The sequence below is a fragment of the Ornithodoros turicata genome, unplaced genomic scaffold (genome assembly GCF_037126465.1).
Source record: "Ornithodoros turicata isolate Travis unplaced genomic scaffold, ASM3712646v1 Chromosome11, whole genome shotgun sequence".
Classification (NCBI taxonomy): Eukaryota; Metazoa; Arthropoda; class Arachnida; order Ixodida; family Argasidae; genus Ornithodoros; species Ornithodoros turicata.
In genome coordinates, this window is record NW_026999295.1 from 2,136,040 (window position 1) to 2,148,114 (window position 12,075).

Sequence of the window (12,075 nt, forward strand, 5' to 3'; positions counted from 1 at the left end):
AGAAAATTGTTTGAATGAGGTCCGGGGGCATGAATATAGAAGAAATGTGCACTAACCCCCGTATATATTTATATGCATTTTTAACTGGTGCTATACACTGCATTCCCATGGTCCAAAACAATGTCGGTATCATTGACTGAGAGCTGAGCATACTCATGAAAGAAGTGTGTAAAATGTGAAAGTCCGCGATCTTCTCATCAGCAGATATAATGTCTACAATGCAGATAAAACAGAAAAGATGGTGAAGCGGTTGAAAGCGATAAAAAGTAAGGCTCAGGACTGTTGGGGAGACGACGTATGCACAATGGCCCAACAGCTGACAATGTCCATGCAATAGGTCGCATAATACTGAAGGTTGAGGAAATCTCTACAGATCCGGTAAAACACAGTACAGTGCCTGGTGCCCTCAGTTCGGCGATCAAAGAGGCTATATACAGAACAGAAAGCACAATAAGTGAGCGATCAGAGGAGGGCTTGTCGGGGGTTTATCACATAACTGTTCCCTTTTCGATGCACCTTCAGCAGGTCTGACATGTAGTCGAGCGGTGAATCAGCTACGAATGTATCTGTGCTCTGATCAACGACAAAGACGTGCAAATGTTTGTCAAACTCTAATGTTACCAGCTTGCGCAAAAGCAGGAGGATACGACGGCTCACGGAGTATATGCCACAGACTTCTTGAAATTCTGGCAGCTCATCACCAATCACCTGTGATGTTACGATGCAGTCTGTGACGTATGTCCTGCCACTGAGCTCCATACTCTTCATGGAGACTATCTGGTCTTCATTGATGCCGTGGCTAGTGAGGTACAGCTGCAGCGCTTCAGGTGCATGCTCATACAGCAGTGGCTTGCAACACTTAGTTGACATGATGCCATCAGGAGCCTGCTGTGTCCACGTGTACATCTGATAGAGTTGGTGCCTGTTAGCAAGCGAAGACGACAGATTCTTGAAATTTTTAATTTTTCGTGTCACGTCCTTGAAGTATTGATGCTTTCCTTCGAATCGCATTGACCACACTCCAACAAGTGGCCCATACTTGGAGATGAAAGTAGGATAGTGGAGCAGGTAGTGCATCTTACATGGGACTCGGACTTCAGGAAAGAGCAAATTAAACTCTTGCCGAAAAAACTCAATTCGACGATGGAGGTAAGGCACGTACTCAGATGGCAAGTCTCTGCACATGATGATGTCGACAATTTCTCTGAAGATCAAGTAGAGTTTCCAGACACTGTTTTCTGAAGGTATACATTCTCCAATGTACAGGGCCACATTCCGGAAAAGACAGAATTTTTGGGATGCACTTCCTTTTAGTGTACCTTTGGTGGTCAGTGCAGCACGGTGTACAATCTCGGGTTTGTTTTTCCTGTCACACGGGTCATAAGGAAACTTCTCAATGCAGTCATTCAGAGTGTCCAGAGAGAAATATCTGTCTGACACAAGCTTAGTCAGAACATGTTTGAGAAGAAAAGGTATAACGCCTTCATGAACATCATGCATCACGTCGGGAGGCAGATGTTCAGTAGGTTCAAATCCCTCAAGTTCCATTGCACATGACGCCTTCACTCCATACAACGACAAAGCTGGCAGCCCGTTTTCAAGCATGTTCACGTGGTAGCGCTGTCCTTCCGGAGAGCGCATGACGAAGTCTTGTTCTTTGTGCTTGATGGAAATTTCATGGTGCAGAGCCATGCAGAATCGACATATACGGCCATGACTGAAGTTGGTGGCAAATCCTCCAAGGCGATGACTTGACAAATTGTCCCCTGTGACACACAGCACTGACCCGGTGTACTTCACTGAATTGACAACAATGCCTTCTGTTTCCAACTGTCGTACGTCCTCAAGAAGTGGTTGTAGAATGCGGCGCAGTCCATACTGTTCCACTAATTTGTCCTTTACAATTAATGCCAGATGCATGTGTTGGAGACGAGACCGCAGCTCAGGGGGCACGTTAAGGACGGAATAATACACAACCATCAATTTGTGTTTGCCACGCTTTGCACCCAAGGGATCACATGGTTCGAACTCATCGGTATAAAGCTGTATACACAGCTTCTTTTTGTCACCTTGAAAGTATTTATGATTTTGGAATGCTGTGCCATCAAACACTGTGGTCAAGCGTCCCTCTCTTCCTTGTTGTTCACATATGTCTGGAACCTGTGGGCACTCCAGGTACATCTTCAATACTCTTAGTAGGCTGATGTAGTGGAAAGAAATAGTCTTCCCGTCTGGTTTGTTTTCCAAGCAAATTGTTGACGGCTGAACGAATGGCAGTGTACCCTTCCAGTACTGTTCCCGACCGTATTTTGTCTGCAACATGGGTAGTTGCTTCACAGTGTTTTCAAGTGTTCCTCCATCGGGCGTATCTGAAGCTTGCTGGGCCAACTCCTCTAGGTACAAAGTTATGTCATTTGCCACTTCGTTCAAGGTTGATTCAGGCAACCTCATCTCTTCTTTCCATTTTAGAAGCAGTAGCGCAAAACGCTTTGTAGAGTCTGGTGTGGTCTGAGACAATTCTTCTCTTGCCTCAGGGCTCCTTGAGGGACTGACTGCTTCTCCTTCATCTATGTTCAGCTGTGCATCCTGTGCATCAGCCATGGGCTGACCACCTTCTTCGCCACCTTCATTTTCAGTGCCTTGCTCACTGGATGCTCGTGAATCAAAGTGTCCCAGCAAATCCCCATGTTTTGCAGTGACATGTTGTCGGTATCTGAAATATGACTGATATGTCTTGACACATCCCTGCAGGCCACACACCCAGTTCTTCTCATGACTATGTGATGAGCACAGGTGCCTGAAGAGAGCCCTAAGGGTGAACACCTTCCATTGGCAGCGTGGGCAAGATATCTGGCCGGCATTTGGCATCTGTAACACGACAGCAGTGCACATTAATTACTTTTTCATATTGTTTATATTACTGTTCATATTACAAGCAAGATCAGTATCGCAAACTTAGTAATCGCAAAATCAGTATATAAGACTGGATGCTAGAAATTTAGGCCTGTGCAATGTTCTACTGGATGCAACGTCCCGAAGGCAGTTCAGCAAATAGTATACAGGGTGTCTTTTTTTAATTATTGGAAACACTACCCTTCATGAATAGAAGAATAAAGGCAAAACGAGCGCTACTTTCCAGGTACTTGAGTAAAACAGGTGCTACATAATTAGTAACACCTGTTTCCTACTCAAGCAGTGCAAATATAGACTCCAGTTTTCTTCTATCGCCTGGACTTGTGAAGCGCTGGGTTTCCAATAAAAAAAAAAAAGGTAGAAAAGAAACACTGTATATGGGCTTGTTGGTGGGCTATTACCCAATAGGGTAGAAACAACCGTTTGGCGCATTCTGGTAACATGTGGGAGGCGTGCATAGGTGCTGTTTGAGTGGTTTATCGATAAAGTCGGCGCCAAAGGGGGGTCATAATTCCTTAGCAGTCATAATAATGCAGAAGACAACGCTAATTAACGCCTTAAGACCCTTAATTAAGAGACTTCATTAAGACCCTCTACAGGGTGTGCAAGGTGTGCAGGTTAAATTTCGGGGTGGGGGGTGACGTATCGCTGCAGTGTGTCGTCCCACAGCTTGATAAAGACGTTGCTTGTTGCTACTCTATGGCAGAGCGTTTAGGGATGAGGGAATACGTACCTTGCTGTAGTGGAGGCCCGTGCTCAGCTGTATTGAGCCCACATCACGTCCGCAATACAGCGAACTGCAACGAGGAAAGGGCTTTCACCTTTCACCACACACCATGTGCGACTTAGCTTTGATGGTTACACTTTGCCATTGACAAAGCCATAGTCAAAGCTGAAGCCTGCGTCAGCCATCGGCTCCCAGAAAACCGAATTTGCGAAACGGCAAACGTGATTACTAGATGAAATGAGCCCTAATGTCTTTAACATGAGCTTATATTTATTCTTGAATCGCGAACAAAACGATAAGAAGCCAAAATGCAGTAAACTACAGTAGCCAGAGTCGCGCCATCCATGCCAATCCAATCCCTCATCCGGGCACTTTACTTCGCGTTGGCGGGAGCGTACGACGCAACGACGTGCGGAAGGTGCTGTTGAGACGCCAAGTAAGTTTCTCGGCACGGTGGGGAACGCATATTTATAGTGTTGTGCACACTTCCAGCACTGACATTTCGGTACGTAATGGCCCGAGTGGCCTGCCTCGTGGAAGTCAGTGGTACGGACGTCAGACGGAAGCTTCAGTTGGACGCCGTTGGAAACTGCAACAGCACGACACTGCATGAACTGAAACTTGCGGTACAAGAATGCAGGCTCCTCAGCGACAGAATTTCAATCTCGGAAGCTGTATTCAAGGTAGTACTCTTATTTCTGCTGCCACCGTTCAATGCCTCGCTTTTGCTGTGCTATGCCTATTGTTTCGAAGTTACTGTGCGGAATAACAGCAGTTTCGGAAGGTTCCCAATGCGTTGACCAGCTCACCTAATCAGTTGAAGGCAGTTGGCAGGCGTGGCAGTTGCAAAGTTGGTGCATTGTACGGCGGTTTGGATCTTGAACTCGTTCCCCATGAGCGTCTGTCGATGAGGCCACATTTGTACAGTAGTAGTCTGATAGGTTATCCCAGTGAACGCATGTACTAATATTGTGTGAACAATTTGGATCTGTACTTACAGATGTATGATAAAGATTTCGCGTGCTTCATCACCCTTGCTGACGAGGATGAAATTCCTCATTTGGCAACTGTGCAACTGTCATCTCGCCACTCTGAGCCAACAGCAAAGGTGCCTTTCTAGAGCAAAATAAATTTGTAGCTTGTGCTTGGTCATAACTGCATGTTACTCGTTCCAGGACCCAACATTGGGTAGCAAGAGTTCACCAGTGATGGCCGATGACATGTCACCAGTACTGTTATGTGATTCACCAATGCTACTAAACGACAGTTCACTCTTTAATCTCACAGAGCCTGAACCAAGCACAAGTAATGGAGTGATGAGGACAACGTAAGTGACACAATCACGGCATGAGTGGGGCAGCACTGGACATTAGATTACCATTTTTCATACCATGGTTAACACTGCTTTGCACATCATATGTGTAAAGAGAGGCTGCAATTGGTTCTGTTTCCATGTTATTGTACCAGGGTACAGTTGCAAATTTGACCAATGTATTTCCAAGCATTTGTTGTCCGTGCACAAATGTAATGTAATATAATATGATAATTAATTTCATCACAAAAATGTGACAGGAGCAGCAACAAAAGGTCACGTCGTGTGACTTGATGAGGTCACTGTCTCATGCAGTGTCAGGGCATCTATCCAATGTTGAGGGCAACTCGTTACTCTACTCATTACTGCCATTTTAAAGGCCAGTGACTTTTCAACGAACTCGTTCTTTTTCTGGGTAAATTATAATGACTTCAAGTTACCTTATTCTCCCTTGTTCCAAATTTCAGTGAAAAAGCATGCGATGCACAGCGTTTCATTCGTACTTTGCCTTTCTATGCTTACCGCAGACTTGTCCGGTCTCTCTTTGTGTGGAGGGCTCAGGTTCTCCAAACTATGTTTTTATTTTTCACACCAACCTTGTTTACAAGCAATCGATGTCAGCCCGTACTGCAGGATGCACGCAGTTGTTGGGGTCTTTAAGGAACAGTATGTGAGTTTCTGAGGTTGGAATGCATTCTGATATCTTGGCTGTAATGTAGCAAAAATGTAATGTTTTTTTTCCCTCAATTTGTCGTTAGACAGTCGCGTTCTCTTGCCACATAATTTCTGCAGCGGCTTTATACCATATTGCAAAGTAGACTTTAATGTTGTTAAAAAAAAACGAGTTGAATCGAAACACGCTGTGCATGCCATGGCTGTATCCGTGATGCGATATTTACGGTTATGACATAAAATATTGAGTACGGAATAACCTGAATGTAACTCGCCACTTTTACAAAGTAACTGAAACTTCCAGTTCTTTTTCATGACCATTAACTGTATTAGTAACTTAGTTACATTTTAAGGTTGCTATCTTAACTTGTAACGAGTCCCTTTTGAGCAGTAACTTCCTGAACACTGAATCTATTCATTGTGTGTGACTCGTGGCACACTTATCTGTAATCTTCAGTCTTCATTAGAGCCGAATACTAAACCTGGGTGCTATGCTGGAGTCACCTTCACTTCACTTGCGTGGTTCTTGTGACTGGGCTGCATCAATACTGCCAGACAGGGTGTCGAACCGAAACGTTTTTCGTTCCGGTTGCATCATAAACGATCCGGTACCGGTTCTGCTCCGGAGCAAAAACATAACGGTTCATACCGGTTTTTAACCGGTTCCGCTTCTGCTGGGAATATTCATCCCCACAAAAAAAAAATCAATGTTACAAAATGTAAACCCGTTTATTCCGCATACATGGTATTTAATATTAATAGACAGCTGTGAAATTGGTAGCTCCTGGTTCCGGTAGCTTAGTGTCTGTTCAAATGGGCTTTCTCCTTTCTTGAAGCGCATGCTACAAACGGACTTGTTTGTCGTGATGTCATACGTAAAGTTCTTTCTTGTTCGGTTGGAGCGATCGCGTCCCATCCGAATGTCTCTTGCTACTGTCTAGCCAGCAAGCACCACCGCACGAGTACGACGCAAATCGAGGAACACCTTCACTCACAAACGCGCTCGAAGGCTCCGTTTTATTTTCTTTGTGTCCTGTCCACAAAAGAGTTGCCATTTCGCACAGGCTTGCCCTCGCGTATACGTAAATGTATTCAACTTAGCTGCTTTCAAACAAGGGACGCGTTGCGCGACATTACCGATAAAGAAGCTGTTATGCAGACCCCCTTGGGTCGCTGTTTAGTTGAGGAGAGTTTGGGGGGATCAAATTAAAACGAACACTACGGCACATTGCTAGAGAGTCACATGTACCTCTAAGTCTGTGTGCGTGCGCGAACAATAAACCATTACAAAGGGAGCCTAAGGGTCATAGTATACCGACATACATTCCACCGTAACCGTAACCCTCGTATAGTATCCGTGACATGACTTCAGAGCACACGACGTCTGTTTCATTCGCCTATCCGTAGTCCAAACCGGCGAACTTTTTTCTTGGACTGAAAACCGTTAAATATATTTTTCGGTTTCCCTCCTGAGCGAAAAAAACGTATACGGTTTTGATTCCGTTCCGGTTCGCACCAAAATAGCGTTTTTTTTTTTTTTTTCGGTTCCGGTTTTCGGTTCGCTCCGACACCTTGCTGCCAGACGAGAGAGATGATAGCTTGACAGCTGTACCTTTTAGAATTAGCATGTTTGTTTGTTGTTCCTTCTTCCCTATTTTGGAAGCACAATTACACAGGGTTCATGCCATGTTCAAGATTTTTCTGTGGCCATCAGTATCTTTGTAAAGGGTGCAACGGTAACGTGACCGACCACGACGGTCCTGTGAATGTTGCGCTCATGTGCGTCTATCTTTTTGTGGAGAAATAAGGAAACAAGCCTTGTCTGCTGGCTAGCAGCTAAAAGGTGTGGAGCACATGACCTTAGTGGTGCACCAATCCCCTCCCACACTAAATCACCGTGCTCATTCCTCTTGATAAGGGGTAGTACAGATTGCCAATTTGCATTGGGTGACATCAGGGGCACTCCCACCCATTTATTTACATGATGAATGTTCTGAATATCAGGCTTGATTGCTTATTTGCCAACAGTAAATAAAATAAGGGAATCCCTCATCTGTGCAAGTTTTGCAGGACAGCCATCGTCTCTGATATTGCACCTACACTTTCTGCAAAAAATCCTAACCAGCGTGGAAATGCCTCAAATATGGCCTGACATTGGTGTACTATTTGTGCTTCCAAACAAAGGAAAAGCTAAACAGATGTCAGTTCTGATTGCACTCTGCCTGCCAAATAAATAGGGGGCCTGTGTTTGGAGCTAGCAGATGACACACAATTGTTGTACCATCATCTCTCACCTGATGGTGTTGCTGCAGTCCGGCCATTAAAGCCACAATGGTGGAATGAAGTCGACACCAGCAGAAAACCTTAGTTAGGAATTTCGCTCTGACATGGTCTTAAGATTACTGAAAACTGTGTCGCAGGCAATACTTCACCATATGGTAATGCTTCAGTAATTTATTGCATTGATTATTCACTGAGTCATGTGCATGCAATTGCACATATGCTCTTGCAGAAGTGACTGGGAAAACCGTGATGGACAGGGTTATGTGCTTCCAGACTTCGGTGTGCTTCATGCTGCAATGGTTGCAGTATCAAGCAACCAGCCCCTGAAATCCTCTCTTGAGATCAAAATTGTGGATCTTTTGTATCAGTCAATTGTTAGGACCACACTGTAAGTACACCTATGTGTGCAGCTTTTTGAGTTACATTCATAATGTGCCTAGTGTGAGCTTAGCACCGGGAAGATATCTGACAGTTTTGTTCCACAATTTTGCAATGCAGCTACCCTTCACGCACTTTCTATTACAAAGCAACCAGCATGCTGGTGGAGAAGTATCCTCAACTTGCAGATGTCATCGGTGATGGCTGCGTAAGTGCCACTGTCAGTTCATTAGGTACTCCATTAGAAGTAGGTTTGTGGAGTTATTCTGCTCGTACCATTCTGTTTCTAGTGTCTTGAGGGAACAGCGATAACGTGCACATTTTGATATTGCATTTAGAAGTTCACAAATAGTTCGTTTTTTTTTTTTTTTTTTTACAGAACCATAGTTCATCGATTTTATCAAAAGTTTCATATACTTGAGCAGCACAGTCAAACTTGTTGAAAAGTGCTTTAAAAGTGTCTGTCATGTTCTCTACCACCCCAAGGCAAACATCATTCTATTGCCTGTGTCTGGTTGCGCAAAACCACAAAGTTACTTGATAGACAGAATGATGGTTATTGAATGAATAACTCAAAATTAATAGAAGTGATGCAGCTCACCTCTTCTGCTACGGCAATCTGCTTACGGCTTGCTTTGTAAATCCTTGAGGGAGCAACTGCCGTCGTAAGTTGTCCAGAAGAGTGACTGGGACACACGGTTTGTGGGTAAAATTTCACAGCTGTTAAAGTGCTCTGCTTGAATGGCAATTCTCCTGCCTTGAAGCACGTTAGGCTGGACTCATTATTTGAAGGCCTATACAACAGCTGTTGTGGGGCACTCAGGACTTGAAGGCATGTGATGGCTGTGAGGGTTGTTATTGCATCATGAATAGCAACCCGTCATGATGAGGTGCTGTGAAGGCACTCCAGGGGCGGATTCAATGGTCACTCTTGGGGGGGGGGGGGGGGGACTTAAGGAGCTTTGCGGCACAGTATCAGCCACATGGGGAACATAGCCGTAGGGGATCCCCCCCCCCCCCATTAAATCCGCCCCTGAGGCACTCATGAGTTCAAATGTCGTGAGATTGCAGCCTGTTTTGCTTTCGTGTGTTAAGGGCTTACGAGGGAATCTGAGTAAGGGCATCTTAGAAATAAGGGCCAGTGAGGGCTCGAAGTCATGAGGGCATAACAATTAGGGCGGGTGAGGCCACGCCAAAATGCTCACCATGCATCAACCAGTTGTCCTATTTATGGAATTACTGCGCACAGTATTTGAACGTACATATCTTTCAACTGTGTTGTGTTCCTATACTGTACTTCTAGAGCTCTTGGATCGTGGCTCTCAGGAACAAATTTAAAAATGAACGGAGGAAGCTTCAGAATAACGAGGAGGTCCAGCAGAAGCGCTTGAAGTTCGGAAACCGTAGGTGCACTGGTGGTGAGGAGCGTGCGCAATCCCCACATCTACAGAGGACCACGCGTCAGGTATAAGTAGGACCCTTCTTTTTCCACGATTCTGCAATAATTTGCAGAATTGCCTGTCTGCCACAAGAATTTCTTGGTTTGGCTTGGTTTATTGCACAATCCGAATAAAATGAAGTAGTCGACCGACAATGCGGACTTCCAGGAGCCACAAAATTGGTTCGAATTATTGGGCAGTCCGAATTACTAGCTGGAGGTCAAACCTCACTTCCGAAAAAAGGTTTGCAAAGAATAGTTAAAGCAGTGTGAAAACACATGTATTCCCGTTTGTTTCGCAGCCCAGAAATGAGAACTAATGTTGCAGTGTAGTCACGTTGATGCCACACTGCCGAAATACAACCTTCAAAGCGCATCAATGACCGTTGTTTCTGGACTATATTCAGTACAGCTATGCACGCAATGAGCCTGGCTGATGTTGCAGATTCCGAGGAACCTCGTGTAGACAACAAAGCACATATGGGGAGATGAAGCATGAAGTCCCACGGCACGCTTTTGGGATCACGTGCAGTCCGAGTGTTTCTTGGAAGGGATCAGATTAGGCGAGCCCACGTGACCGTAACTTCCGCTCATCCTTTCAGTGGAAGTTCCGGTGACATGGGCTGTTCCTCATCCGACTGCTTCTGATGCAACCTGAAGCTGACGTAGCTTGTTGATTTGTTGATGTTCGTGCGGGAGATGTGCCATGTTTGAGGTAATTTGAGTCAGGGAGGTGGAAAGTCGTCAAAAAAAAAAAAAAAGCAGCTCGCACCGAAATTTGGCTGAAACTTAAAAAAATGGGAAATTATTGGAAGTCAAAATACATTGGTTGTATTGGGCTTGTGATAAAGCCACTGTGTTTGTCCGGAATATTGGAAAGTCCGAATTATCGGTCAGTGACTATACATGGTGGGGGCCCATTAGGAAAACCTTCCAAAGTTGCGAAGTTCAATAACAGATGGACCAACTTTAACCAATTATGACATTTCTAGTCATCATAATTTCGTGCTTTTTGTTCAGATACCCAGAGCATGTAAGCATGGCGGGATGCCACCTTTACAGGGCTCTCTGCAGCTGGTCCAGTCATACCTTTTATGCAATGTCTCAGCTGTGTATTGTTTTAAATTTTTTTATAATCTTTCTGAATGAACTTGAATGAATTTCAACTGCTCAGTCCGTGCATGAACATCGGGGATCACAGCGACGGGCGGGCAAATGTTAAAAATTAAAATCCAGCATCAAGTTCTCCAGCTTCAGCGCGAAGGCTTTGTGCTATCCGAAAGGATCATACAATGCGGTATCGGGGGGGAAATAGAGGACTTGTATTTCACCCTACAGTTAACATAGCAGAGGCTGAAAGAGGGCAAGAGGAGGAAAAAAAGTCAGTGCCAGATGCCAAAGTCAGTGGCATTTCATGCTTGGGGTAACAGGGAGAGGAGACTTGCACGCTTGTTAGTTGTGTCCATATTGTAACATGACAAGACAACCCCCAATTACGTTAAAGGTCAGATATGCCGATTTTGAAGTGCCGCAGAACTGAGCAATACTCGCGCTGTGTGTTCATTACCGAACACTGAATATGTGTGCGAAATATCTTGCTCCAACTGTTCGTAGGTTTTTAGAAAACAGTTTTTTTAGTTCCCACGCCCGGCCGTCAGACCGTCGGCAAACCCTGCGCACGGGCGCACCGACGTCACCGCTCTCGGTTTATCTGTCTTTGGCTTGGCATGGACTCTTGGCTTGGCCGCTTGGCTTCTTTCGTTTCGTCCTCTGTGCATCGTACATAAGCGAACAGCTGTTATGTTGTTGCTAAGCCGGAAACAAAGCATGTGAATTTTTTTTTTTTGGCACGGCGTCGTTTGGAAAGTGCACTTCCTTGTTCTGACCTTGCCTTTTATGGGCTGGAGCGATACGATCCGTGATATGCCACGGCGAAGTTGTCGAAGATGCGACGGTGCTACGCTGTTAGAACAATTCATCGGAGCATTCAAGGGTTACCTATTATAAGCTGCCAAAAGACCAAGCAGTACGAAGCTCTTGGCTGACAGTGGTGCCTGCTAATTTCCACTGCAAGGATTTCGTCCACGAATGTTATCATAGGTTACGAGCGACTCCAGAGGCAATTTGGAATCTCGGCACGAAATCGTCTGATGAAAATCTGAAGTGCCCGACGCACAACATTTTGAATGTGCCACGGAGGATCAAGGCAAAAAACGAGAGCAAAAAAGGTAAGTCGAGGTTCAGATATAAAAAATAGCAAGCTTAATGAATCGATTGTGCAGCTGTCCTACTGCACTTACTCTGATATAACCACGATTAACAACATAATAGTATTGATAATCTAACTTCTGA

The 12,075-nt window shown here is 44.9% G+C and overlaps 1 protein-coding gene across 1 annotated transcript; it reads right to left on the reverse strand.

Annotated features, from left to right (window-relative positions):
• Nucleotides 1–462: 462 nt before the first annotated feature.
• Nucleotides 463–3,825, reverse strand: LOC135371450 (uncharacterized). The gene is made up of 3 exons (XM_064605503.1): nt 3,776–3,825; nt 3,647–3,710; nt 463–2,868 (listed from the first exon to the last, which is right to left on the reverse strand). The coding sequence occupies exons 1-3, from the start codon at nt 3,823–3,825 to the stop codon at nt 463–465; spliced, it is 2,520 nt and encodes an 839-aa protein (XP_064461573.1).
• Nucleotides 3,826–12,075: the final 8,250 nt, after the last annotated feature.